Raw genomic sequence first — 23,433 nt, 5'->3', positions numbered from 1 at the left:
TCTCTCTCTTTAGTTCCTGCCTGCGTCCGCCTTGGATGGCGTTCGCTTCAAACGTCTGCGCCAGCTGTCCTTCCTTCGCAAGAACGGGCGAGGTGATCGCAGGAAACTCCGCCGCCGACTCCGTCTCGCAGGACATGATCGCGGACCTTATCTGACTCTACTCGTCTACGTTGCTACCCCTCGCATACCTCAGGTCTGATCCCAGCCTCGTCGCTCCGTCACTCCGTCGCGCTCAGCAGCGGCGAAAGTCTATCTCACGCGTCCTCTCTCGGCTGCGCCTGGCCCACTTTTACTCCGCATTCACTCGCGCTGCTTGACTGGTTCCAACCTTGACCGTCCGAGATCGCCCACGGTCTTCCAGCCTCGATAGTGCTTCTTTCCTGCTTCGCCAGCACTCCTCCTGCAAGCACCTCGACCTCGTTCAGACACGATGCAGGCCGTCCTGCACCAGCCTCAAGGCCGTCCCGAGTCCGCCATCGAGCACTGGGCTGCTTCGAGTGAACACCATCCGGCAGACCTCTCGCCGCGGCTGGCCCCCGCCGCAGGCTTCGACGATCCCGACCCGAACGCCACGACGTCGTCTGGGCGACACTCGCACGAGCCGTCGCTCGACCACTCTCTCTCGCTGCCGCTTGCCCCGAATGCGCACGCGGGCAGCGGTCCGCTCAACGTCAACGCGTATCAGAGTGCGCCCCGCTCGTTCGACTTTCGCGCCTCGACCTCGTCCGTGTCGTCGCACCCTTCTTCGCTCCGAACCTCGTTCGGCTCGTACGGCGGCAATCCCGACGAGGCGCTCGAGTCACTGCGTCGGTCATACTCTACCACGAGCGACATTCGAGGCACGCTCGAGGAGACGCGCCTCGATGGCGAACAAGTTTCTGAAGCGTGGCCGGTCAACGGCAGCAGTTTCGTACGTCTACAGCTTATTCATGACGGGATACGTCCGGGCGAAACGCTGACAATCGATCCTTGAAGCAGGTGTATCCATCGAGCCGACGAGAGAGCGACCCCTCTGGACGCTACTACGAGCCCCAAACAGGACAGTCGCTGCACCGGAGCTCTCTCCCATACCCGCTTGAGCGGGCAGATTCGCTGCCGGTACGACGACTTCGACGGCAGGGCCAACCGGTGTCGCCCGGAGTGTCGAGTGGGGCACCGAGCCTCACAGACGGTTCGACCTCGCCTTCAACGTCGCGCAGTTCCTTTGTCGAAACGCCATACTTTGGAGCATCTCCCATCCTCGAGGACGTCGTGGCAGATGGGCGGTATGGACACACACAACAGACAAGCGCCTACCCATTCCCTGACATGTACCACGCTCCGCCTCCACAATCGGCTCGTCATTCGGTGAGCGGCCCGAGCTACCAGTCTCAACTGTCTGCACCCTTGCCAATCGGGATGAACCGCAATGGCAAGCGTCATTCGATTTCGCACGACATCGAAGAAGAGCGCGGGTTCTCGCCGCGGCCGACCTCTGCCCAGTTCGGAAGCTTGCCGGTTGCCCCGCCGTTCAACACGCACTTTGGGCTGCCAGACCCTCCGAAATCGGCTTACGACTATCGTCCTGATTTTGCACGCGCGACCTCGCCGCGAGGCGGTGTGTACGATATCGACGACAGTCGCCAGGTCTTCCTGCCCTTCTTCCCCAACCAACAATCGCAACAGCAAGCAAACCACGACTTTCACGATCCCCAGCATCCCACGCATCAGCCGCACCCGCATCCACAGCATCAGCACCAGCATCATCATCAACACCAGCATCATCCTCATCAGCAGCTTCCCCCTTACCCTGCTTCGCCGTCGCTCGACCTCCTGCCTCCTCACGAAGGTTACGACTCGCTGAAGAAGCGACGCATGAGCAGCGTTGGTGGGGGCCTGTCGCCTTCCCTCAGCTCGCGCAGGGAAGCGGCGTCAAACCTCCATCTGACGGGGCTTCCGACACCTGCGGCTTCCATGCCGTTCGACTACCAGAACCCGCAGCAATCCCCTTCCTATGGATCTTACGATCACCGACCTTCGTCCGCCTTCCCCTCCCACGCTCATTCGCAGTCGGGCCTGCCGCGCACGCCCACTACAGCGCCCGCGCTCATTCGGACCGGTTCTTACGGCGGCTCGTTCCACTCCCCCGCGTTCCTCGACAACGCTCCGCCTGCCCTGCTCGACTCTCCCATCGGCTCTCCTCACAAGCACTCGCATGCGGTCGGGCCCGCTCCCGTCTCCCCGCACGAGGCGCCGGGCGAGCTTCCTCAACCTCCGCACGCGAACTCGTCGGCGCGCGCCGCTGGCAGCGCCTTTGTCGACCCCAACTACCCGATCGACGACTTTGCGATCTGCCATCGTCGACCGCCCCAAGTTGACTTTGAAGTGCCGGACCGACTCATGCCGCGCACGCAAGACTTGCGGTTCGAAGAGGATCAATACACGCCTCTTTGGGTTCGCCAAGAAGGCAAGGACAAAGAGGGCTGGTGTGCTCTGTGTCCCGGCAATGGCAAGTGGTTGCAGTTGAAAAACTCTGCGTTCTGGTACCACCGCCAGTTCCAACATGGCATCTCGTCGAGCAGCGGAGTACGTACCGAGTCTTCCTCACCTTTTCTGCTTCTGTGCTGAACATTCGTGCCTGTTTTCGTGTAGCATTACTTCCTGCCACCACTCGAGACTCGCCCGGACGAAGCTTCGGCCAAACTACAGGGTCTCTGCCACATGTGTGGAGAGGTGAGTCGCTCATGCAACGAGCCTTGCCAATACTCAGTGCTTTGATCTGACCAAAGACGATCCCGCGATGTGCTTGCAGTGGAAACCCTACCAGAATCAAAAAGGATCATCGACATCTGCCGGCAAAGGTCCGACGCCCTGGTTCCGTCATGCTCACGAATGTCACCAATACTTTTCGCCCAAGAAAGAAGCGAGAAAGAACATGGTCCGTGCACCTAACGCATCCTACGAAACGCTTCTTTTCTGACGCCAGACCTCGACCCCCTCGCAGAAACTTGTGCGATCCTGATTGCTGCCTCACGTGCTCCCTCCGCCACTCGGCTCATGAGTCTACGCCACCCGCTCGAGCACCCTCTCCGATGCCTTGTTCTCTCTGCGCTCGTACCCTCGCGCCTAATTTATCGTTATCACGTCTCGTCCATTTTCTTTTTTTTCGGTTGCGCCTACCGCATTTCTTTGGAGGTTCTCCTATCGTCGTCCGTGCCCTTACAAAAAGCAGTTTCACGTCTGTTGTGCAGTTCAATCTTGTTGTTGCTCCATCACAATTCCATGATTGCCGTCTCCCTCCTTCTCTCTCCCTCTTTCGTTTCTCGCTCACGATCACTGCGCCCTGTTCGTTTTTTTCCCTCCGCTCATCAAACAGCTCTCGATTCCCCAACGAATTCTCTTCCTACGCTCATGTCTTTGGCTGTCGCCAGTGTGATTGCCACATTCTTTTTCACCCTCCCGTCGTTTTGAGTTCTCTACCCGATTGTTTTCTTTTGGAATTCTTCTCATTCTCGAATCTCTCCTGCCTGAATCTATCGACTTGCCCTCTTTACTAGCTTGCATGTGTTTTTATTCTTCTTACGTCCATACCCCTTGCTCTCTCTCTCTCTCTTCCTTTGAGATCTTTTCGCATGTAGATATCCAAAAAGTTAGTCTTTGCATTCCAATGAATCTCTCGTATCATTTGTTTCGTCGTTTTTGAAAAGGGACGGAAAGCTCGCGCAGTATCGTGAGGCCTCTGAGAAAGAGAACAAAAAAAACTTGTTGCGAACTTTTTTCAAAAGTAAAAGGGAGTGCGAGAGGGAATAGCTACAAAACAGACGTGAAGTATAGGTCGAACAAGGGAGGTTGCGAAATATCTACACCACCACAACGAAAGTGGCACACGAGCGAATTCAAAAGGCGAAAGGTTCAAAAGAAACGGTTGGTTTAGTTTAGTATCCTCGATCGGCCGTCATTTCTTTACCGGCTGCGAGTCCCAATCGACTCTCTCCCTTCATGCCTTCTCCGAGTCCGCACGAGATTTCGGCAAGTTTGTGAGGGTCGTTGTAGTGAGTCGTCGCGAGGACGACGGCACGTGCGAGTTGTTCCGGGTTCTCCGATTTGAAGATTCCCGATCCACTGGAATACACAAAGACGTCAGTGACAAAATTCACGCGAGGCTTTGGGCACCTTGGAAGAAAGCAGGCAGGCGCTTACACAAAGACTCCGTCCATTCCAAGCTTCATCATCAACGCGGCATCGGCAGGGGTGGCGATACCTCCTGCCGAGAACATGACGACGGGCAACCGTTTGAGTTTGGCACATTCGCGCAACAACTCGACCGGAGCCGACAATTCCTTTGCCATCGAGTACAATTCGATTTCCGACAGAGTCGACGCGCGCGCGATCTGGGCGTTGACCTGTCGAGCATGTCGGACTGCCTCGATCACGTTTCCGGTACCTGCCTCACCTAAAAGAACAGAGAAAAAAAACGGGGGTTCAGGACCTTGAGATTTGGGAGAGACAAAGAAAAAACGGAAGAAAGCTCACCCTTGGTTCGGATCATGGCAGCTCCTTCACTGATCCTTCGCAATGCCTCTCCGAGATCCTTGCAACCGCAAACGACTGTACGGGTCACCAATGTCAGCTTTGGCTAGACCGATACTGATTTAGGTACAGGGAGGGGGAACGCACAGGGAACGTCAAAGTCGTGCTTGTCAACGTGGAGAGAGGGGTCGGCCGGAGTGAGAACTTCAGACCTGTACGAGATGGGGATGTCAGTAACGGATCAGGGGGTGCACGAAAAGCGGATCGCAGCTCACTCGTCAATGTAGTCGACGCCGATCGCTTGGAGGATTTCAGCTTCAACAATGTGACCAATGCGAGACTTGGCCATGACCTGAAGTCAAAAACGAAATAGAGGGAGAGAGAGCGCAAATGAGTGACTTGTCTACAAGGCGCGTGCTCAAACGAAGTTTACGAACCGGGATCGAAACGGCCTCCATGATTTCCTTGATCATCTGAGGGTCACTCATGCGAGCGACACCTCCATCGCGACGAATGTCGGAGGGAATACGTTGCAAAGCCTGTCGGAAGAGGAACGAAGCCATTTCAGTTTCGCCGAATGCAGCTTGAAATGCACGACGTTTCTCGACTGACCATGACTGCGCATGCGCCTGCTCGTTCAGCAATGATGGCTTGCTCGACGTTGACCACGTCCACTGATGATAGTTGAACCGAGATTGAGTCAGCGGCAGGCCGAAACGTGAGGCGATTCGGGACTGTGCGGAGTGGGGGCTACGATCTGACTCACTGATGACACCTCCCTTGAGCATCTGAGCGAGTCCAGCCTGAGTCATGAGAATGTAACCGATGGTCAGATCTGCGCAAGTTTCGGTCAAATGTGCATGTGGAGCGAACCTTGACGGCGAAAGTTGGTCGTTGTTGGCCATTGCCGTTGGAAGCAGTTCCGTTGGAAGTAGAAGGAGACATGTCGATTCAGAGGTGCGAGAGGTAAGGAACAGACGAAAGAGAATGAAGAGAAGGAGCGAGAGAGAGTAGACGAGTCAGAGAGATCTCGGGAAGATTTCAAGAGCGAACTTTCGGGATCGGAGATTGACGCGCTCAACCGAACCCGCACTCGCTCTCGCCCGCCTCTGACTTTTCGGCTTCTCTAGTCATCGTTCACACTCTCTCGAGCTGCAACTTTCGACTCCAACATGGTAGCAGGACCCATTACTGTCGGTGTCCTGTATGTCAGCTAGACTCTTGATCTCTCCAGCGTTCGACGTATTGCTGATTCGCCGCACTGCCTCCTCCTTCGCCTCTTTCGGCATGCCACTTTGTCCACCAGTGCACTTCAAGGATCGTTTGCCGAACACATTCACTCGATCAACTCGCTCTCACCCGAGTACAACGTGCATGCGATCCCAGTTCGCACTCCTCTCGAGCTCGCACGCTGTGATGGTTTGATCCTCCCCGGAGGAGAATCAACTGCCATCTCGCTCCTGATTACGAAATCGGGATTGTACGAACCTTTGCGCGAGTTTGTCCGAGTGGCGAAATCGGGCGAGGTGGACGCACGGGGCAAACGCAAGTCGATTTGGGGTACCTGCGCAGGCATGATCCTACTTGCAACCGAGATCAAAGGTCCGATCATCAGTGAAGGGTGGCAAGGACTCGATGGGATTGACGTACGAGTCGGACGCAACTCGTACGGAAGACAGGTGAGCCCCGTCTTCATTAGTGAGTCAGAGCCAGAGCTGACCCAAGTACGTTTCGTGCTTCTCTAGTTGCAATCGTTCTCTCACCCACTCGAACTCGAATTCCTTCCAAAGGATTCTGCTCCCCTCGTTGCGACCTTTATCCGAGCTCCGATCCTCGACGAGATCCTCTTGCCTCGAAATGACGACCAAGCGCTCCCCGTGATTCCGCTCGCTCGCATCCCAAAACACCTCGTACCCCCGCTCTCTCGCAGAACCGAAGCGACGACAGGGCACGTTCCAGTCGACGCGCAAGGATCGGTTGCCGATGTCGTCATGTACCGACAGGGGAACCTCGTCGCGAGTAGTTGGCACCCCGAACTGAACAAGGACGATCATCGGGTTCACGATTGGTTCGTGAGACAAGTCGTACTCGGTTTGGAATCGGAATCAGCTGTAGAGAAAACGGGACGACGGAAAGAGTAGATTCTCTTTGCGGGCTTTTATCTTTTCTTCCTGTTGTCGTTCTTGTCTATAGAAATCGCACTTTTGCTTTGTCGCCATTCCTTATCGAAAACGGAGAGAAGGGGAAAAGGCCGAGCGAACAGCGAAATATAGTTGCACAACAAAGAAAAGACCAGATATCTGCAGTACCCAAAAACTCATGCCTGAGCTTTCCCCTTGCCCTTGCTCTTGCCCTCGACAGAAACTTCTTCCTTGCTTTCAGTCGTCGTTTCCGATTCTTCTGCATTCGTGGCCGGGTTCGAGTTTTCTTTTTCAGGTTCTTCCACTGCGGGGTCGACCACGGCGGGCTTGGCTGCTGCCTTTTTGCGCTTCTTGAGCATCGCTGCAAAAAGAATTCAAAGGTCGTGAGCAAACAAGGGTTCAGGAGATAAAAACGAGAGGGGTTTTTCCTTTGCGTACCTAGTCTGACCGCATCTTTGACCCCCGAAACAATCTCTCGAGATTCTTCGACATACTTGGAATCTTCCAACCTACGTTTCATGCCACCTTGAGTAGGGGCGCTCGATGAGGATGGGCCCGAACCACTACCACTCGCCACGGGAGTAGCAGATTCCACTCCAGCCTGACGTTCCAACTGTCTGATCTCTTGGTTCAGTTGTTCGAGTTTGGCTTCGTTCGCTTTCGCTCTCGCAGCTTGACGATCGGGTTCACTCTCGACGAGTTTCGCCAAGCGTTGGGCTTCCTTGATCGTCGACAACCTGCGTCCGTCCAACCCTCGACAACTGTCGTGGTTCTGAGCCTTGTTTGAACTCATGCGACCTCCTTGAGCTCGTAGTTGAGATGCGAACCCTCCTTTGCCGCCCGGGAGTTTGACCGACAAGCGCAAGAAGACGGGACCATTGTCATCGTCTCGAGGTCGTAACGATGATACGGGCAAGGTTGATGAAGGGAGGGTACGACCGGTCGAGTACTGTACGTGTTGTTGAGGGATGGGGCAGTATCGAGCGAGTTGAGTCGAGAGCGAACTGATCGGAGAGGTGGCGGGGAGCGACAAGGACAACGATCGCGGGAACGGGTGGTACAGCGACACCAAGATTGGGATCGTAGACTCCATCGTTTGATTGATTAGAGGGGATGTTTGAAGGGACTGCGGGAAAGGGGTGTTGGAGAGAGAGAGAATCATCACCGCCTCATGATTGCAACGCGCGCCGCTTAGATCGTCCCCCCTCCTCGAAACCCGGCTCACGACGTTCCTCCGATGCAAGTTCGATGAAGTGGCTCCTCTCGACTCTCTGCACGCTCTTGCTCGTGCTGCCAAACCCTGTCGAAGCGACTCACTTTTACTCGACTCGACGGAAACGAGAACTTCGACACCTCGCACACGAGACTTGGAAACATGCGTATGGATCGTACAAACGAGTCGCGTTCCCGAGCGACGAACTGTTGCCCCTCAGTTGTCGCAAACAAGGTCATGATCGTATAAACCCTGACGCAAGTCTCCTTCCTTCCTTTTGGGTTCCCCATGTCGTCGTAGTAGTCGAGCTGACAAATTGATCGAAACGTAGAACGTAGGTGTCAACGATGTCATGGGAGACTATGCTCTGACCCTGGTCGACTCGCTCGATACCTTTGCCGCAAGTTCCCTCTCTCTCTGACCCAAACGCAAAAGCGATCGAACTCATGCTCGGATGGTTTTGCGCTCGTTCAGATGCTCGACGACAAGAGTGGGTTCGAACAGGCAGTACGAGAAACGATTCAGCACGTCAGTTTCGACGTCGATTCAAGGGTCCAAGTGTTTGAAGTCACGATTCGCATGATGGGCGGTCTCGTCAGTCCTTCCCTGCATACTCTACTTTAATACTTGTCATAGTCCGAAACAACTTAACCAAAAAAAACTGGTGTAAATAGCTATCGGGACACCTGCTTGCGCTCGATCCAAACTCGACCCAACTCGACTCGAATTATTCCTCGTTCTCATCCTCGATCACTGGCTTCTCGTTGCCCTGGTACCGTGGCGAGTTACTCGAACTCGCTTTGGATCTCGGTACGAGACTCTTGCCCGCGTTTGTCGAATCTCCTACCGGGATCCCGTTTGCGAGAATCCATCTCCAGAAAGGGCTCAGAGGTGGCAAAGGTGGCAAAGGAGAGAGTGGTGAAACCTGTAGCGCTGGTTCGTGAAAAGCTCTACCAGGTCGCACGCACGAAAGGAGCTGATCCACTCGACTCTTCGAGAAAAACAACACAGGCGCTGGGTCCCTCTTGCTCGAGTTCATCACCCTCTCGAGATTGACCAACCTACCCATCTTTGAACAAGTGGCAAAACATGCGTTCTTTCAAGTGTGGAACCTGCGCAGTTCGATCAACTTGATTGGCAACACGCTCGACGTGCGCAAAGGGCAGTGGTTACACGGGGTCAGTTCGATCGGAGCTGGGATTGACAGTTTCTTTGAATACGCCGCGAAGGCGTACGTCTTGACGGGGGAAGAACAGTACTGGCACGTGTGGCAAGACAGTTATGAAGCGATCAAGAAATACCTGCGTGCTCAAGACGGATTCTGGGTGTGTCCTCGCTCGTATTTCTACTACTTGAAGAGATTGCCTTGACGAGTATTTCTATCACCCTAGTATCGCGGAGTCAATATGTTTACTGGTCAACTGTCGGCCGTTCACGTAGATTCCCTCTCGGCCTTCTTTCCAGGAGTTCAAGTCCTCATGGGAGATCTCGAAGGTGCGATCAAGTCTCATGGCGTGTACGCATTCTTGTGGGACCGTTACGGAGGGATTCCCGAATTGTTCGACACGTTTCGAAAACAAACGAGTCATGCCGGGTACCCACTCAGACCCGAATTCATCGAATCGAACCTGTACCTGTACCAAGCTACAAAAGACGACTACTACCTCTCGGTCGCCGAACAAATCTTGCACGATCTCAACAATCGCACCCGAGTCGAATGTGGGTTCGCAGCCGTATTGGATTTGGATTCGGGCAAACTCGAGGACAAGATGCCAAGTTTCGTCACGAGTGAAACTCTCAAATACCTCTACCTGACCTTTGTCGAAGTGAGCCTTCCACCTCTCCCCGCAAATTGACATCCTGCGCTCGCTCTTGTGATACTAACCATGTTTTTGTCGGGTATCAGGATTCACCTTTTCTAAGGGACGATGCGGCTTTCGTGTTCACGACCGAAGGTCATCCACTCGAGATCCCGCGCTCGACCCCAAATACCCAACTCGATAGGACTACGGAGGATTCGACTCAACAACCGACAACCTCGACTCGTGAATCTCCACCAGTCTGCCCCGCTCACGAGCCTCTGTACGATGACACGTACCAACACACTCTCAGTCTGTCAGTCGACACTCGGACAGATTGGGAACATGCGAGGTTGCTAGTCGGACACGAAAATGTCGATGAACGGTTACAGATACGGGATGGCAGATGGCTCGAGAGTGGCTATTGCGAACTTTCACACAACGAGGTTTGTCTCGTCACCCTGTCTCATCCATGTGTTTTATTCCGAGGAGGGAAAAAGATCGCTGACCGGTCGTCCCGTCTGTGCTTGACAGGATGTTCCGATCGAACTCTTGTTTGCGGCAAACCAGAACGCTGAAGTCCTGATACCTCTACCGACTCAACTCGTTCAAAACACGACCACTCTCGACGTGACCGTGTTCAAGATCAACGGACTTCGGTTCTCGCTCGCAAAAGCACCGGGAGGCGGCAAAGGACATGGGTACTTTGTCAGTCAAATCGGACCTTACAAAATCCCACAGGATCGATACGTGATCATTCGAGATCCGACCGTCCTCTCGACCCTCCAAACCCCCTCGTCGACTCGTATTCGCCCCGAGAAACTCAAACTCGATGCTGTTGTCACCACGAGTGATGAACCACCGTTCAACACTCGGCCTGACTCAGCTTCGAGTATCGAAGGGTTTCTAGATCGCATCATGCATCCCCTCGGTACTGCACCCATAGCTCTCACTGGCGAACCGAAATACGCGTCTGAGCCAATCACGCTTGAGATGAATGGCCTCGCAGCGAATTTCGGTCCATCCATCTCTTCGCCAAACCCTGTTGCTGGATCTTTCGCGATCAAGAATCCAGCACTTCCAATCACGACATCTCGACAACTCTACGGATGTGAACCTCATCACCCATCGAAACTTGTCGAGCACGCCAACATCGCTTCAGATGATCACGTTCTTTCCTCCTCCGAATCAATCGAAGGGAAAGTGGTCCTGTTGCATCGAGGCGTGTGTTCGTTCGCACTCAAATCGAACTTGGCGGCTTTGTCGGGAGCGAAAGGAGTCATCGTGATCAACGATCGAGATACCGAAGACATTGTCCCTTCTGCTTCGGCAGCAGACGAAGACGAAGCGACGATGAAGAGTCTCGTCCCAATGGTTCTAATTGGGAATCGAACGGGAGCTGAATTGGAACACCTCGTCCACGATCGCAAACCGGGTCAACACGTTTGGATTCGAATTCGATACCCAGAACCGAACGAGGATGACGATGATGACGAACGAGCAGAATCGGTCGAAGGACTCATGCTCGGTGGGTACATGGTCAGGAACGTCAAACTGGGCAAGAATCGTGGAGACAAGAAGAAATAGAAGTTTCAAATGTCGTCGTCGTCCATAGCATAGCATGCAGTAACGTCTGTTGTAATAATCCCACAAGCATTTGTCTCGATTCGCATCAGGTTCTAGACACACTGTATATGTTCTCACACTGCCATTGCGAGAAAATGTCTCCGGTGTACGATTGCCAACAGTAAAAAGGTACTTCTGGTAAAATTGCACTGATCTTTTCTTCTTTCATCTTGTAACACGATCGCATACGAGGTAATGCGAGACCCGTGAAAGGGGTTCAATCAAGCCTTCGCAGCGATTGAACGACCCGTCAAGACACCTCCACCGTTCCTGACCAGGTCTTGCTTCTCAGCCTACAGGGCGTCCAATCGGAATACTGTCAGTACAAAGCGAGGCGAGAGAAGGAGGGACGATGGAGCTTCTTACGATGACACGCTGGTTCGCGATCGGGTCGGAAGGCTGAGCTTCTTTCTCCCAAGTGATGAATTCACTGATATTCGACTCGAGTCGTCAGCAATTCTCCTCTCGTGACGTCTGGAGAAAGAAAGGGTGTCAATGTATACTTGGTAAAGTTGGGCTTAAAGCTGTTGTCGATCAAGCCCAAACGCTTGCAGTACCCCGTGACCTTGTTCCAGTCACGTTCGACATTGACGAGGTCTTTCGACATGTAGTTGATCGAGCGCTCAAAGATCTTGTCGTTGAGAGGAGTGCGCATCGATTTCTTGAACGATTTGTACTCGGTCCAGGCTTGGACCGGGTCGGCTTGCAAGTAGTCGGAACCCTTCTTGATGGCACGGATCTACAGGTACCTCTTAGGTAAAGGTAAGCTTTGGACGATGCGCGCAAACTGGGGTTACTTACAAAAGCAGCAACTTTTTCAGGGTTTGCCGCAATAAAGTCGTCGTTCCCGATAAGGAGGATCCTGTCAAGCAGAATACGGAACCAAGGACTCAGCTGATGTCAGCGTCGACGAAAGGGTGGCAACTTACGAGCAGAAGCAGCAGCAGCCGAGACTCGCGAGCTCATCAATGCGGAGCATCTTGACGTCTTCGACCGAGCGCGCTTGAGTTTTGCACCACTCTTCGAGCTCGACGGTCTGAACGTTCTCGAGTCCGATACCTAACGCCGATGGACATAACGTGAATACGAGTTTGTGTGTTAGAGGTAAAGAGAACAGCAGTTTGCTCACCGGCATCAATCGAACCATTGAGGATCGAGTCGGCAATTTGCATGCCACAGCGGACGGGGGTGTAATCGGGAGTTCCATCCTTCGTGAGGAGGTTGTGGAATTGGAACAACTCGTCAATCTGGATCTTGCCAAAGTGCCCGACGTAGCCAATGCGTTTGCCTCGGAGTGAAGCAAAGTCGGACGTGACGGCGTCGCGCTCGGTGCCCGACAGACCACCTTCGAGGTAGACGACACCAGTGATGGGTTCGTCCATGAGGGTACCGAGACTCGTGATCGGGTAGCCCATGGCCGCACCGGCGATCGTGTGCACCATGGCCTTTGCGCCCAAGTCGACCTTGCCCGAGCCGATGATTTCGGTCACATCCGAGGGGTCATTCGGTTCTACATTGAGTGCCAAGTCGAGGAACGATCGAAGGAAAGGAAGCGTGGTCGGGGATCGGCAAAGTCAGGCTCTGCGACACGGACCGCGGAGGACGAGGACGACATGTCAATCACGCACCAAGAATGGCAACCTTGATGCCTTCTTGCGCGAAGAATCCTTTCGCTTGTGCGAGGAAGACCGGAGCATGGTAAGGCGTAGCAGCCCTACTCGAGACGAAGTCAGCAAGCCCGCAGCGCGAATCGAACGTCGCTCGAGGCGTACCAGTTCAAGAGGAACGTGATTTTGTCGGTTTGAGGCATCTTGTGAAGGGGTTTTGTTGCAGATGGCAGATGGGGACGGTGAAGGAAGCAAGAGTAAAGACAGGCAAGAAGAGGTGGGGAACTTGATTGAGAAACGTTGGCCGCTCCGTGCGCTCGAATTGTCCGAGGGGAAAAGGTCTGACAACATCTCCGACGCAGTAGCGTGACTAGCAGGGTGCCTGCTTGACTCTGGCGCGCCAATTCCCGAGGACAACTCTTGGCCCCAAGCTTGAGGCGCAAACGGTCGTACGACATCGAGCGAGGCGAAGCGAATGGAAAAGGCTTTGCGAAGGTCCAGCAAATTTTCTGAAGTACACCTTGGCGATTTGCTTCACCAGCCACGCATACCGCCTCTCCTGCCTCCATCTCCAGGGGCCTTCATCGCACCTCGACCCTTGAAGACGACCCCTCCGTTCGCGATCATCTCACGCTCACGTTCGACTTTTCGTGCTGCCGCTTCTCGCTCCCTCTCCTCCCGCAACCGTGCGTCTTCTTCCTGCTTCCTCCTCTCCTTTTCAGCCTCTTCTGCCGCAAGCTTCTCGAGCTTCGCAATCTCCTCGGGAGAGAGAAGTCCATCGTCCTTCGGTTCTCCTCCTCCACCTTCTACCTCGTCCGAACCGTGACGTCGACGCGAAGAACGGTGTTTGCTCCTCTTCGATGACGACTTGTGCTTTCTTCGCCTCGAGCTCGAGTGCTCCCGATCTGACCCCTCGCCAACCGAATCGTCTCGCTCAGAGCGGTGGCGGTGGCGACGCTTCCGTGCCGGAGAGGGCGATCTCGAGCGGTCAGATGATACGCTACGCGAGCGAGAGCGAGAACGAGAACGATCTGAGGCAGCAGAGGGAGTCGGAGAGGGAGAGCGTTGGGCTACTAAGGAAAGAATAATATCGTAGATTAGATCGATATGGCGGGGTCTAGTAAAACATGCGAGAAGGATCCCGTACCTGGTTTAGCCTTGCGCTCGAGTTCACCACAGTGCGAGATTGTCACGAGCTGAAGAGGCCGGTCCTTCGGATCGACTGGGAGCTTGCTCATGGCGACAATCACCTCGAACCCTGCTCGTCCGTGAGAACTGTCAGTGAACTCGTATTAAGCGAGGACAGACGAAGCGGGTAAAGCTACCTTTGACGACTTTGCCAAACACGACGTGCTTGCCGTTCAGGTGAGGGCACGGTCGCAGGGTGACAAAGAATTGCGAACTGTTTGTGTTCTTGCCCTTGTTTGCCATGACCAACAGACCCTCTTCGTCGACTTTTCTCCTGAGGTCCTCGTCCTCGAACGTTGGCCCATAAATCGACTCGCCGCCCTTGCCGTTGCGGAGGGTAAAGTCTCCTCCTTGGATCATGAATCCCGAGATGATGCGATGCATCGGGCATCCCTTGTAGTACAGCGGGATACCGAGTTCATTGACTCCCTTGGAGCCCGTCGCGAGTGCACGGAAGCTAGTAATAGGCGTAGTGATCAGTTCCAAATTCGGGAGGGCAAGCGAGCGGGCTTGAGTCGACTCACTTGTCGACTGTTTTAGGCACGACGTCTGCAAACAGCTCAAAGATGACTCGGCCCAGGGGCTCGCCTTCGACCTGAAAGTCGAGGAAGCAGCGCGGGTTGACCATTGAGCGAGAGATGTGCGTGTGTGTCGATGTGGTTCCGATGCGCAGGCTGAAGTGTTCCCGAGCAAGATTGATGCTGCAAGGTACCGGAAGGGCTATACGAGCGTCGGATAGGTGGAGCAGAACCGATCGTTCGGCGAGACCGGCCTTTTCGTTCAACACGACGCATACGTTCCCATCCGGCTGCGCCTGGGGCGAACGGTTCAAGCTATATATTACCAGAGCCCCAAATCACTGCCTGCAGTCTCGCGCGTGACCCATTGATCGTTCTTCAGTAATCGACGATGGGCCTGACTCCCTGTCGGCTCAGGCTGCTCTCCTTTCAAGTGACTCGCTCGGCCGACTCGGCCTACCCCATGCTCCTGTACGCTGCTGCACATTCCATGCCAGGCTGCTTACGTGCGACTCGAGCTGGAACCATCGTAGCGCATGCAGTCACGACCCTTTCGTTGGTCTCCAAACTTGAACGACCCATATGGCCATATGTACGCTCGCCGCGTCTTGAACAACGATAAGCCCTGGACCCATAACAACGCTTTTCTGTTGTCGCCTGTGCGCCACACTCATGCCGAACGACGCTTTCCCAGTGCATGAAGCTGAGATAAGGCTGAAGATGCTGCTACCAAGCTTCTCCTCCGTCCTACACCACTTGCTGCTGCGCCACGTGGACGACAGAACAAAGCAAGCTCGTGTGTCGTTAGTATGGAAGACTTCCCAAACTCCAAGCCGAACGAGCTCGAACTGCTCAAGCTCATCGTCCGGCGCGCCAACACAGCATGGCGGTCAAGACCTGCCAGTCTCTTATAGCCAAGATCAACCTAGAGGAAGTGTCTGCACATCTGGCGAAGTCGAAGGAATTTCTCGACGCGGGAAAGCCGGAGTACGCCGGGATTTTCCAGCAGGTACGGACATCAACTCTCGCAAGTCGAGCGTCCCGAGTCGGAAGACGTCCTCTTGTCAGACCGCTTTAAACCCGAATTGAACGGGCTCTTCGGGCTCGCTGGTTGAACGGCGAGGCGGGAACGCGCCGGCGCAACGTCGACAACCGCAGAATCGGCGCCACAACAAGGATTCGACACGCCAGTCTCATAAGCCCGGCATCGACTACCGCTGCTCTCGGCTGATGTACAGACTCGCCCTCATCCAGATGTGATCGGCGCAAAGGAATTGGAGTACCTGAGTTCGGTGACTTCGTCCCAAAGTGGAATGTCGTGCGATATCATGATACGGGCAGCAGACTCGATGCTTCACAAAGAAGTGTGCATACAGAATTACACGCCGCGCCGTCAGGTTCGTATCTGAGTAGGCACCAAGGGCGAGAAGTAGTGCACGGTGCGCGGGTGTCTGGCGAATTTGGAAGAGGTAGTGGTAGCTGCGAAAAAAAAACGCTCCGAGCTGGTTTCGCGGTGGTTTCCTGACGGCTCAGGGTGGACTCTGGAACGCGGAAGCGAGATAGAAGAACTTGCTGAATCAGAATACGTAGTTGAGAAACACGATTTTGCAGTCTTCGCCTGATAGGTACAGGCTGTTCTCTTGTAGCGTCGTCGATATGATGAGCATGTCTAATTGGCTTTAAGCGCGAGGACAGGTTTGGGTAAAGACGGTATAAATTTGCTTGGTCTCATCAAAAGTACTGCGATCACTCAACTTAGCAAGTCTTCTATACGACGCGTTTATTCGACAAGGACACGCGCATATAACGCCTGCGTACGACTGTCTGTATCTGCACACAAGGGTAACGCACAGCATAGAGAGGACGATCAACACGCGCAAGAATCGGACGCGATTGCACTTCGAACAACAATCTAATTCGCGGTCATGTCGCTCGCACGACCAACAGGACCGGGACGGACTGTACCAACAGACTCTCAAGGTGAACCGGAACCGGCCGAACCTACGTTGCTCGACTTTGATTCCGAGGAAGATCTACTCGCGATGCTCGATCGCCTGAGGCAAGACCTGCGCGGGAGATTGGCGACTGCGATCGAAAAGGCAGAACACAGTGATGCGAGATCGAAAGGCAAAGGGAAGGAGCAGCTCGACAAGGCCAGGGTCGAAGACATTGTTCAAAGAGTACGCCTAGGTTTCTCCCTTTGCGCCCCTTAGTCACTGTCACTTACCTCCTCGCGGAACCCTGACTCTCGTGCGTCTCTGAAACAGAAATTCTTCGAGCACGTCTCTCAGACTGTACTCAAAAACTGCTCGATTGCTGGAGAGCCCTACAAGATCGACAGCAAGACCCGCAAAGTAATCCTCAAGGGCAGTAAGTCAAGCCTCATCTCTCGTAGGCCTGGTAGGTATCCTTACTGGAAGTGCTGGAGCTGAAGTCTTTATCTATCAGATCATGTCGAAACTCAACCGCTCGATCAGAAACTCGATCAGAGCGTTCGCAAGTACCAGGACAAACTTTTTGATGCTCGCGAAGTGAGCGCGAAGGAACGAGTGAACGCTCCACAGCGAGTTGCAGAGGCAAGTCTGCAGAACTCGCTTCTCTCACTTCCGATCGACTCTGACCAAGACATGTATGTCTTAATGAGGGGAACAGGAAGTCAAGAAAATGATCGCGCTCGATCAGGAGAGCTTGACTGCGCTCGAAAGTGCAAAAGTTGATCTGCCCCAAACGGAAATTTCCTTACGACCACAGAAGGAAACGGAACAGACGGGTAAACGGTCCCTTCCCTTCTTGCTCTGTTCGATTGTCAGGACTGATTCATTTTGCGCGCTCCATCTCCAGACGGGGTCACTACTGCACAAGCACAGGAGTACTTTGCGACAGCCAAGGAAGAGCTTAAGCAAGTCATCAGGGTGAGTTCGAATGTCATCTATCACAGTTACCCAGTTCTACCCTACTGAATCGAGAATCGTTCGACCCTACTTCGCCTGACAATTCAAATCGCAGGATGTACCAAATCTCGCAAACGCTGTCGAACAAGCCACGAGGACGGCAATCGATGCTTCTGCATTGCGCTGAACGTGCTTTTGCTGGAGGACCACACTCAGTTTTCCCCCTGTATCTTTTTACCTTGTCTTGGTTTTGTTGTTACGTAATTGGAATGATGCCTCTTCTCGCTGTATCATTCTTTTCAGTTCTCGCTGAATCGAGGCATTTTTGGTTCGAGCACAGAACCGGTTGGGAGCAACAACAAGCTATATAGTCAATGCATGCGATAGAAAGAGAATGCCCGAGTCCAGAGTACAGATAGTGGCACACGTCCGGGTACAGAAAGCTAGAAATCACCATCATTGTCGTTGTCTTCTTCCTCGTCGTCGTCAGGGTTGACTCGGTTCCATCGTTTGATCCTCCTCTTCCATTCTTGGCGTTTCATTTCGAGCGAATCGGAGCTGCTTGGTTGCGACTTGTCCAGATGTTCCCCGCGCAACAGGTCCGTCCAAAGGAGTCGAACCCACTCTTCGTACACTTCCTTTCGGAAGTGTACCGCATCGGGATTCTTGCCATTCCTGCCCGGTTTCATCCATTGTCCTTCTTCCTCTGTCGTGATCCCTCTCGTGAGCGCCTCTACGTCGATGACACGACTTTCGTCCATCAATTCGGGTCGAGCGCGACTGTGGGCATTTTTCGCTTCGATGAACGCGTTGTTGCGCACGAGGTCTTGACGCGGGAATCGATCGAGAGGAATATACCTCGAATCGACCAGAGTTGTCGTGAAGAACCTCAGGTTTGCAACGTCTCGCTTCGATCTCGAAAATCCCTCGTTCTCGTCGAGGAGGTAATCGAGGGAGGCGATCGTACCCGGTACCGACAATTGTTCCGAATGAGACCCTAAAGACCAGTACGTGCGATGAGGGCGAAGATTCGGTGCGATCGAAGCGAGCGTCCGAGATTTGTGGAGTGTATTAGAGAGGCCCGCATACGAGAGATAGTCGGCGAGGTTCGTGTCGACGAGGCGTAGGAGATCTTCTCGATTCTCCGCAAGGGTCTCCTCCCAGAAGCGCTCAGATCTTGCTGAAGTGCTCTGACTTGGGGAAGGTGCCATCTGGTACCACCAGGACCAGGTAAACACCAAGTCCGGTATCGGGTCTTCCTCGTCCGGAATTTGTCCGGTTAGCCAACGAGTGGCAATACTCGCGTGAGTACCATTGTGCGTCTTTGAATCAACCACCTTTGCTGCGCTGATTTTGTGACCGTGGCCGAACGAGTCGAGCAGGTGTCCGTGCATGTTGCGAGTATTGGAATCGCCGACAAAGTGGATCCATAACGGAACTTTCTGTCCCGTGCTGGACGTTGGCCGAGAGAGGGCTATTGGGAAAGTAGGAGTGACAAGAGCACACGGTGTTGGCCTAGTGGGGTAATAACTCAATGACGACCAGTAGCCGTCGAGTTGGGACAGATTGTTGCAGAGTGGCAGACTCGCTTCTTCCGGGAGCCCTGTGCATGAAACGAAATCAGTCAGCACGAGTATGAAAGTCGTAAAGTGACTCTCGGAGCAAAGGCAGGGACGTACGGGTTGCGATGGCGATAGATTGCGCCCGTTCCTCAACCCTTATTCTCTTGCCAACGTAGTGCAGCTGTTCCTCCTCGATATCACCGATTCGCAATTTATCGCACACTTTCTCGTCGCTGTTCCCACATGTACCTTGAAGTACTCCAGGATAGAACCCAAACTCGAGTGTGACTTGCAGTTCGTAGTTGGAGCTTGGAACGCTCGTGTTTGTCGGTATCGAAATCTTGAACGAATCGAGCGTCGGCGACAGCTCTGGACGGGGGAGAGAAGCGAGAATTTCCGTTTCTGGACCAGGCGCGAGCGATCCAGTCGATGAGACAAGCCGAGCTGAGAAGACGGCTTGCGAGATACATGCGGTCGGGAAGCCCGCAGGCAAAGGATTACTCGGTTGTACGAGGAAGGCGTTGGAGTTTGTATCTGATGCTGTCATTCACAGCGTACAAGAGCTCGGAGTCAGGGTCCCCGCGAGAAAGCACGTCGAGGGAAGAAACGGGAAAGCTTACGCTTGACAATCCAGAACGATGGGTCCCCCATCTGCCTCCTAACCTCGTCTGAACAGGATGACGCATCAAAGGCTTCTTCCATGGTTGATACGACCTCGTCGGATACTTCTTCAGCAGTGGTGGATGCAGGGCTCGACTGCTGCTCAAGCTCTTTGCGAAATTCGGAAGTCAAGCCTTCGAACCCATGCTCCTCCTCGAGTCGTGCGAGTTCATCATCCAGCTCTTGCTGTGATTTCCATCCCCAACTAGCTTTCGCATGCTCGAACGCTTCCCTCGATTTGCCAACCGCAGTCGAGACTTGTAGAGGGAGTTGATCCTCGGGTACGACGAACCCTACGCTGAGCAAAATCACGCTCACGAAACCGCCTATAAGACAGCCTACAATCAGGCTGGGTGTCCTGTTCCATCGGGGTCGCGAGGTGTTGGAAGATGTCGGCGTGAGAAAGGGGGAACGGGCGCTGTCATCGTGTGGGGGTCGAGTCGAACTGATCGGTAACGGCGAGTAGTCATTCGTTCGTGTCCATGGCATCACGAGTCGATGCTGATGGGAATCAGGCGATACTAGGTTGAATAGGTCACTGGAATGAGCAGACAGAAGGCATGGCAATCGAGGGACCAAACACCGCATATATTCAGACGCGCGTCGAAAAGGCTCCGACTTGCAAGTCGGCCGAAGACGCGTGCGTCGCCTGCCAAGACCCCTTCCTAGCGCGTCTCAATACGTTGGCTCGCAGGTTTTTAGTGGCAATCCAGTCGCGCGAGTCAGATAAAGATGATTGCACAACGAGAGGGAAAAAAGAACAATACGGAAGGAACGGAGAGCTTGACGGCAGACGAAGACGAAAAGAAGAACGGAAACGGAGAAAGGAAGAGACAAGACTGAACAATTGGGAATGGGAAACATGTATCGACGAAATGGCAATAAGCGAGGAACACGAATGGAGATTGGAGGGATGCGTGAGGAGCGGAGAGATGGCTTAGACAGGGCACGTACACGCGCGGCGATTCGACTAGTTCGAGTCGGGCTTGATCTGGCTGCCCACGCTCGCTTTGCGAGAGTAGAACTGTTTCCCCAGATTACTCGTCAGCCTCTGGGCACTGTCTTGACAAAGTCCAGCATGATGCACTCACCTCGTCGAGTACCTTTTTCGGGATACGGTTGAGTTGCTGTTTTGTCGCAGATGATATAGCACCAATTGATCAGCCCTCCTGCTCGGATTGTAAAATTCTGACCGGCGTACCTCTCGAGGGAAGACCCTCAACAAACTCCAGGCCAAGTCGAGAGACTCGAAGATCGTCCTCTTCTCGTTGATACCCTGGTTGACAAATTCATTCTCGAATCGGTCGAGGAACTCGAGTGCAAGCTGCGGGAGCAAGAGAACGATGTCAGAGGGTTCCGCGCTCGACAGTATGACCTGGAGCCCGAACGAACCTTTTCCTCGGTCGAGAGCGCTTCTTCTCCAACGACGGCCTTCATAGCCGCGGCGTCCTTTCCGATGGCGTACTGCGCGAACATGACACTGGATTAGCTGAAGGCAACCGGAATGTCGAGAGGGCAATCCTGAACGTACGAGCGAGTACATCTGGTTCGAGACATCACCGTGATCCTTGCGAGTCAAGCCCTCACCAATGGCAGACTTCATCAGACGCGAAAGCGATGGCAGCACGCTACGAAGGTGTAAAATATTCATCAATGCCTGTTCGGGCGGGCTCAAGACAGAGAACCTACTTGATCGGCGGGTAGATCTGCTTGTTGTTGAGTTGACGATCGACCGAGATCTGACCCTCCGTAATGTATCCCGTGAGATCGGGAATCGGGTGAGTGATATCTAAACAGACGTGGACTCGAGTCAGTTCCTTGCTAGCGAGCGGTGCAGAGAGAACCAGAAGAGAAACGAACCGTCGTTCGGCATGGTCAAGATAGGGATCTGCGTGATACTTCCGTTCCTGCCTTCGACTCGACCGGCTCGTTCGTAGATCGTCGACAAATCCGTGTACATGTAACCGGGGTAACCACGTCGACCCGGAACCTCCTCTCGGGCGGCGGACACCTCTCGCAGCGCGTCGGCATACGACGACATGTCGGTAAGGATGACGAGGACGTGCTTCTCGAGCTGGTACGCAAAGTACTCGGCAGTCGTGAGGGCGAGACGGGGCGTGATGATACGCTCGATCCTGCAAAAGCCAGCAGCTTGTTAGCAGGAGTTGACAAAGGGGGCTTCAAGCTGAGACACCTACGTGGGATCGTTGGCCAAGTTGAGGAACAATGAGACACGGTCGAGCGAGCCGTTCTCTTCGAAATCTTGTCGGAAGAAGCGCGCAGTTTCCATGTTGACACCCATCGCGGCAAACACGATCGAGAAGTTGTCTTCGTGACCGTCGTGCACACCCTTTGTCGGTGCACCTTCCGGGTTGCGCTCGGTCGATTGTTTGTCGACGAGACCAGCTTGGCGACAGATTTGCGCGGCAATCTGGACAAGCGAAATTCGTGCGTCAGATATCGCGCTGCATGTCACTACTTTTCATAGACGTGCAAGCTTACTTCGTTGTGAGGTAGACCGGATGCCGAGAAGATGGGGATCTTCTGACCACGCGCGATCGAGTTCATCGTGTCGATGGTCGAGATACCCGTCTGGATCATCTCTTCGGGGTAGATACGGGCGTACGGGTTGATCGGGGATCCGTTGATGTCGAGGTACTCTTCGGCAAACACCTTGGGTCCCTTGTCGATCGGGTTTCCACTACCGTTGAAGATTCGACCGAGCATGTCCTCCGAAACGGGTAGCTTCATCGACGATCCCGTGAACTCGACATGGGTCGCGTTCACGTCGATACCAGAAGTGCCTTCGAACACCTGCACGATGGCTTTGCGACCCGAAACTTCGAGTACTTGACCTCCGCGGACGGTTCCGTCGGGAAGAGTGAGTTGAACGATCTAACGTAGACATGTCAGCGTTATCGCCGATCAGCGTGACTAGTCGATCCTCACCTCGTTGTAAGAAGGGAACTTGACATTGTCGAGCACGACAAGAGGACCTGTAGCATCATGGGTGGGTCAGCGGAACGGCATGACGGTGGAGAGTCGATTGCGGGGTCATAAGACTGACCGTTGACAGCCGAGACGGTCCTATAGTCGAGCCTCGGGTTGACGTCGTACCGCCTGACGGCAGCAGCGGCGTTCAGGCTGCGGAGAGGATCGGGAGCAGGAGTCGGAGTCGAGTGGGGTGCAGCATGAGCACGTCGACAAGCGCAGATGGAGGTGAACGGGACAGAGGGTAAGCGTGTTCGTCAGTATATACGTCTATGCCGTTGCACAATCCCCTCGTGAGCCTTGGCGCGGGAGACGAGCGTGTGGTTGATGACGCCCTCGACTGGCAAGCACTCGCTTCGTCGGCTCTGTCTCGCTGCCCATCCAGCTCAGTCCAAGCTTTGCCATATCCGCCTATATCGTAGCCTTCATACCGCGAAGGATGACCTCGACCAGGGGTTGTGCCGTCGTCGTTGCCTCCCGCACAGATGCCGATCTCTGTTCCTGTCGTGGGCGAGATCGGAGCAGATACTCACGCATAGGCTTCCTTGTCGCTTATCCGAGGATCTTGAGGAGCCATACTGGAGGTGGTCGAGGTCTTGGGTGGATGAGGTAGTTCACCAAGACGCGCGCGGAGGTTCAGCGTCTCGCTTGCTCTCTCTCACTCCGTCACCCGACCCAAGACTGCCCCTGCTTGCTTCTGATCGACAACTCTTCCGAGTTTCTCGGGT

At 54.2% G+C, this 23,433-nt stretch overlaps 10 protein-coding genes across 10 annotated transcripts; 4 read left to right on the top strand and 6 right to left on the bottom strand.

The window, feature by feature from the left end:
* Positions 1-430: 430 nt before the first annotated feature.
* Positions 431-2,959, top strand: JCM15063_003001 (DUF4451 domain-containing protein; the record flags this gene model as incomplete). Its single annotated transcript, XM_076681208.1, has 4 exons — positions 431-910; positions 979-2,565; positions 2,632-2,712; positions 2,792-2,959. The coding sequence occupies 4 exons, from the start codon at positions 431-433 to the stop codon at positions 2,957-2,959; spliced, it is 2,316 nt and encodes a 771-aa protein (XP_076531676.1).
* A 955-nt stretch (positions 2,960-3,914) lies between these two features.
* Positions 3,915-5,454, bottom strand: JCM15063_003000 (pyridoxal 5'-phosphate synthase subunit PdxS; the record flags this gene model as incomplete). Its single annotated transcript, XM_076681207.1, has 9 exons — positions 3,915-4,101; positions 4,180-4,432; positions 4,513-4,587; positions 4,657-4,721; positions 4,785-4,861; positions 4,947-5,048; positions 5,122-5,183; positions 5,276-5,312; positions 5,383-5,454. The coding sequence occupies 9 exons, from the start codon at positions 5,452-5,454 to the stop codon at positions 3,915-3,917; spliced, it is 930 nt and encodes a 309-aa protein (XP_076531675.1).
* A 227-nt stretch (positions 5,455-5,681) lies between these two features.
* SNO1 (putative pyridoxal 5'-phosphate synthase) lies at positions 5,682-6,650 on the top strand (the record flags this gene model as incomplete). The annotated part of the gene is made up of 3 exons (XM_076681206.1): positions 5,682-5,713; positions 5,816-6,188; positions 6,255-6,650. 3 exons carry the CDS (start codon positions 5,682-5,684, stop codon positions 6,648-6,650), a joined length of 801 nt encoding a protein of 266 aa, XP_076531674.1.
* Positions 6,651-6,826: 176 nt separating this feature from the next.
* On the bottom strand, positions 6,827-7,743 carry JCM15063_002998 (uncharacterized protein; the record flags this gene model as incomplete). The annotated part of the gene is made up of 2 exons (XM_076681205.1): positions 6,827-7,011; positions 7,089-7,743. 2 exons carry the CDS (start codon positions 7,741-7,743, stop codon positions 6,827-6,829), a joined length of 840 nt encoding a protein of 279 aa, XP_076531673.1.
* A 155-nt stretch (positions 7,744-7,898) lies between these two features.
* On the top strand, positions 7,899-11,249 carry MNL1 (alpha-1,2-mannosidase MNL1; the record flags this gene model as incomplete). The annotated part of the gene is made up of 8 exons (XM_076681204.1): positions 7,899-8,120; positions 8,195-8,263; positions 8,338-8,457; positions 8,538-8,799; positions 8,875-9,188; positions 9,255-9,689; positions 9,770-10,108; positions 10,197-11,249. The coding sequence occupies 8 exons, from the start codon at positions 7,899-7,901 to the stop codon at positions 11,247-11,249; spliced, it is 2,814 nt and encodes a 937-aa protein (XP_076531672.1).
* A 260-nt stretch (positions 11,250-11,509) lies between these two features.
* On the bottom strand, positions 11,510-13,098 carry JCM15063_002996 (uncharacterized protein; the record flags this gene model as incomplete). Its single annotated transcript, XM_076681203.1, has 8 exons — positions 11,510-11,581; positions 11,655-11,718; positions 11,792-12,027; positions 12,090-12,150; positions 12,218-12,347; positions 12,418-12,798; positions 12,917-13,002; positions 13,061-13,098. 8 exons carry the CDS (start codon positions 13,096-13,098, stop codon positions 11,510-11,512), a joined length of 1,068 nt encoding a protein of 355 aa, XP_076531671.1.
* Positions 13,099-13,429: 331 nt separating this feature from the next.
* On the bottom strand, positions 13,430-14,711 carry JCM15063_002995 (uncharacterized protein; the record flags this gene model as incomplete). Its single annotated transcript, XM_076681202.1, has 4 exons — positions 13,430-13,968; positions 14,043-14,153; positions 14,221-14,540; positions 14,608-14,711. The coding sequence occupies 4 exons, from the start codon at positions 14,709-14,711 to the stop codon at positions 13,430-13,432; spliced, it is 1,074 nt and encodes a 357-aa protein (XP_076531670.1).
* A 1,815-nt stretch (positions 14,712-16,526) lies between these two features.
* JCM15063_002994 (uncharacterized protein) lies at positions 16,527-17,679 on the top strand (the record flags this gene model as incomplete). Its single annotated transcript, XM_076681201.1, has 6 exons — positions 16,527-16,781; positions 16,869-16,971; positions 17,050-17,132; positions 17,254-17,371; positions 17,443-17,513; positions 17,608-17,679. 6 exons carry the CDS (start codon positions 16,527-16,529, stop codon positions 17,677-17,679), a joined length of 702 nt encoding a protein of 233 aa, XP_076531669.1.
* Positions 17,680-17,935: 256 nt separating this feature from the next.
* On the bottom strand, positions 17,936-20,203 carry JCM15063_002993 (uncharacterized protein; the record flags this gene model as incomplete). The annotated part of the gene is made up of 3 exons (XM_076681200.1): positions 17,936-19,095; positions 19,172-19,594; positions 19,675-20,203. The coding sequence occupies 3 exons, from the start codon at positions 20,201-20,203 to the stop codon at positions 17,936-17,938; spliced, it is 2,112 nt and encodes a 703-aa protein (XP_076531668.1).
* A 481-nt stretch (positions 20,204-20,684) lies between these two features.
* On the bottom strand, positions 20,685-23,282 carry VMA2 (H(+)-transporting V1 sector ATPase subunit B; the record flags this gene model as incomplete). The annotated part of the gene is made up of 12 exons (XM_076681199.1): positions 20,685-20,738; positions 20,806-20,841; positions 20,916-21,038; positions 21,107-21,178; positions 21,246-21,342; positions 21,404-21,503; positions 21,575-21,849; positions 21,913-22,145; positions 22,217-22,609; positions 22,664-22,710; positions 22,782-22,858; positions 23,239-23,282. The coding sequence occupies 12 exons, from the start codon at positions 23,280-23,282 to the stop codon at positions 20,685-20,687; spliced, it is 1,551 nt and encodes a 516-aa protein (XP_076531667.1).
* Between the last annotated feature and the right edge of the window lie 151 nt (positions 23,283-23,433).

Source organism: Sporobolomyces koalae (genome assembly GCF_050403365.1).
Source record: "Sporobolomyces koalae JCM15063 DNA, S_koalae_JCM15063T_v1_ctg59, whole genome shotgun sequence".
Classification (NCBI taxonomy): Eukaryota; Fungi; Basidiomycota; class Microbotryomycetes; order Sporidiobolales; family Sporidiobolaceae; genus Sporobolomyces; species Sporobolomyces koalae.
This window is presented reverse-complemented; position numbering and strand designations above follow the sequence as displayed.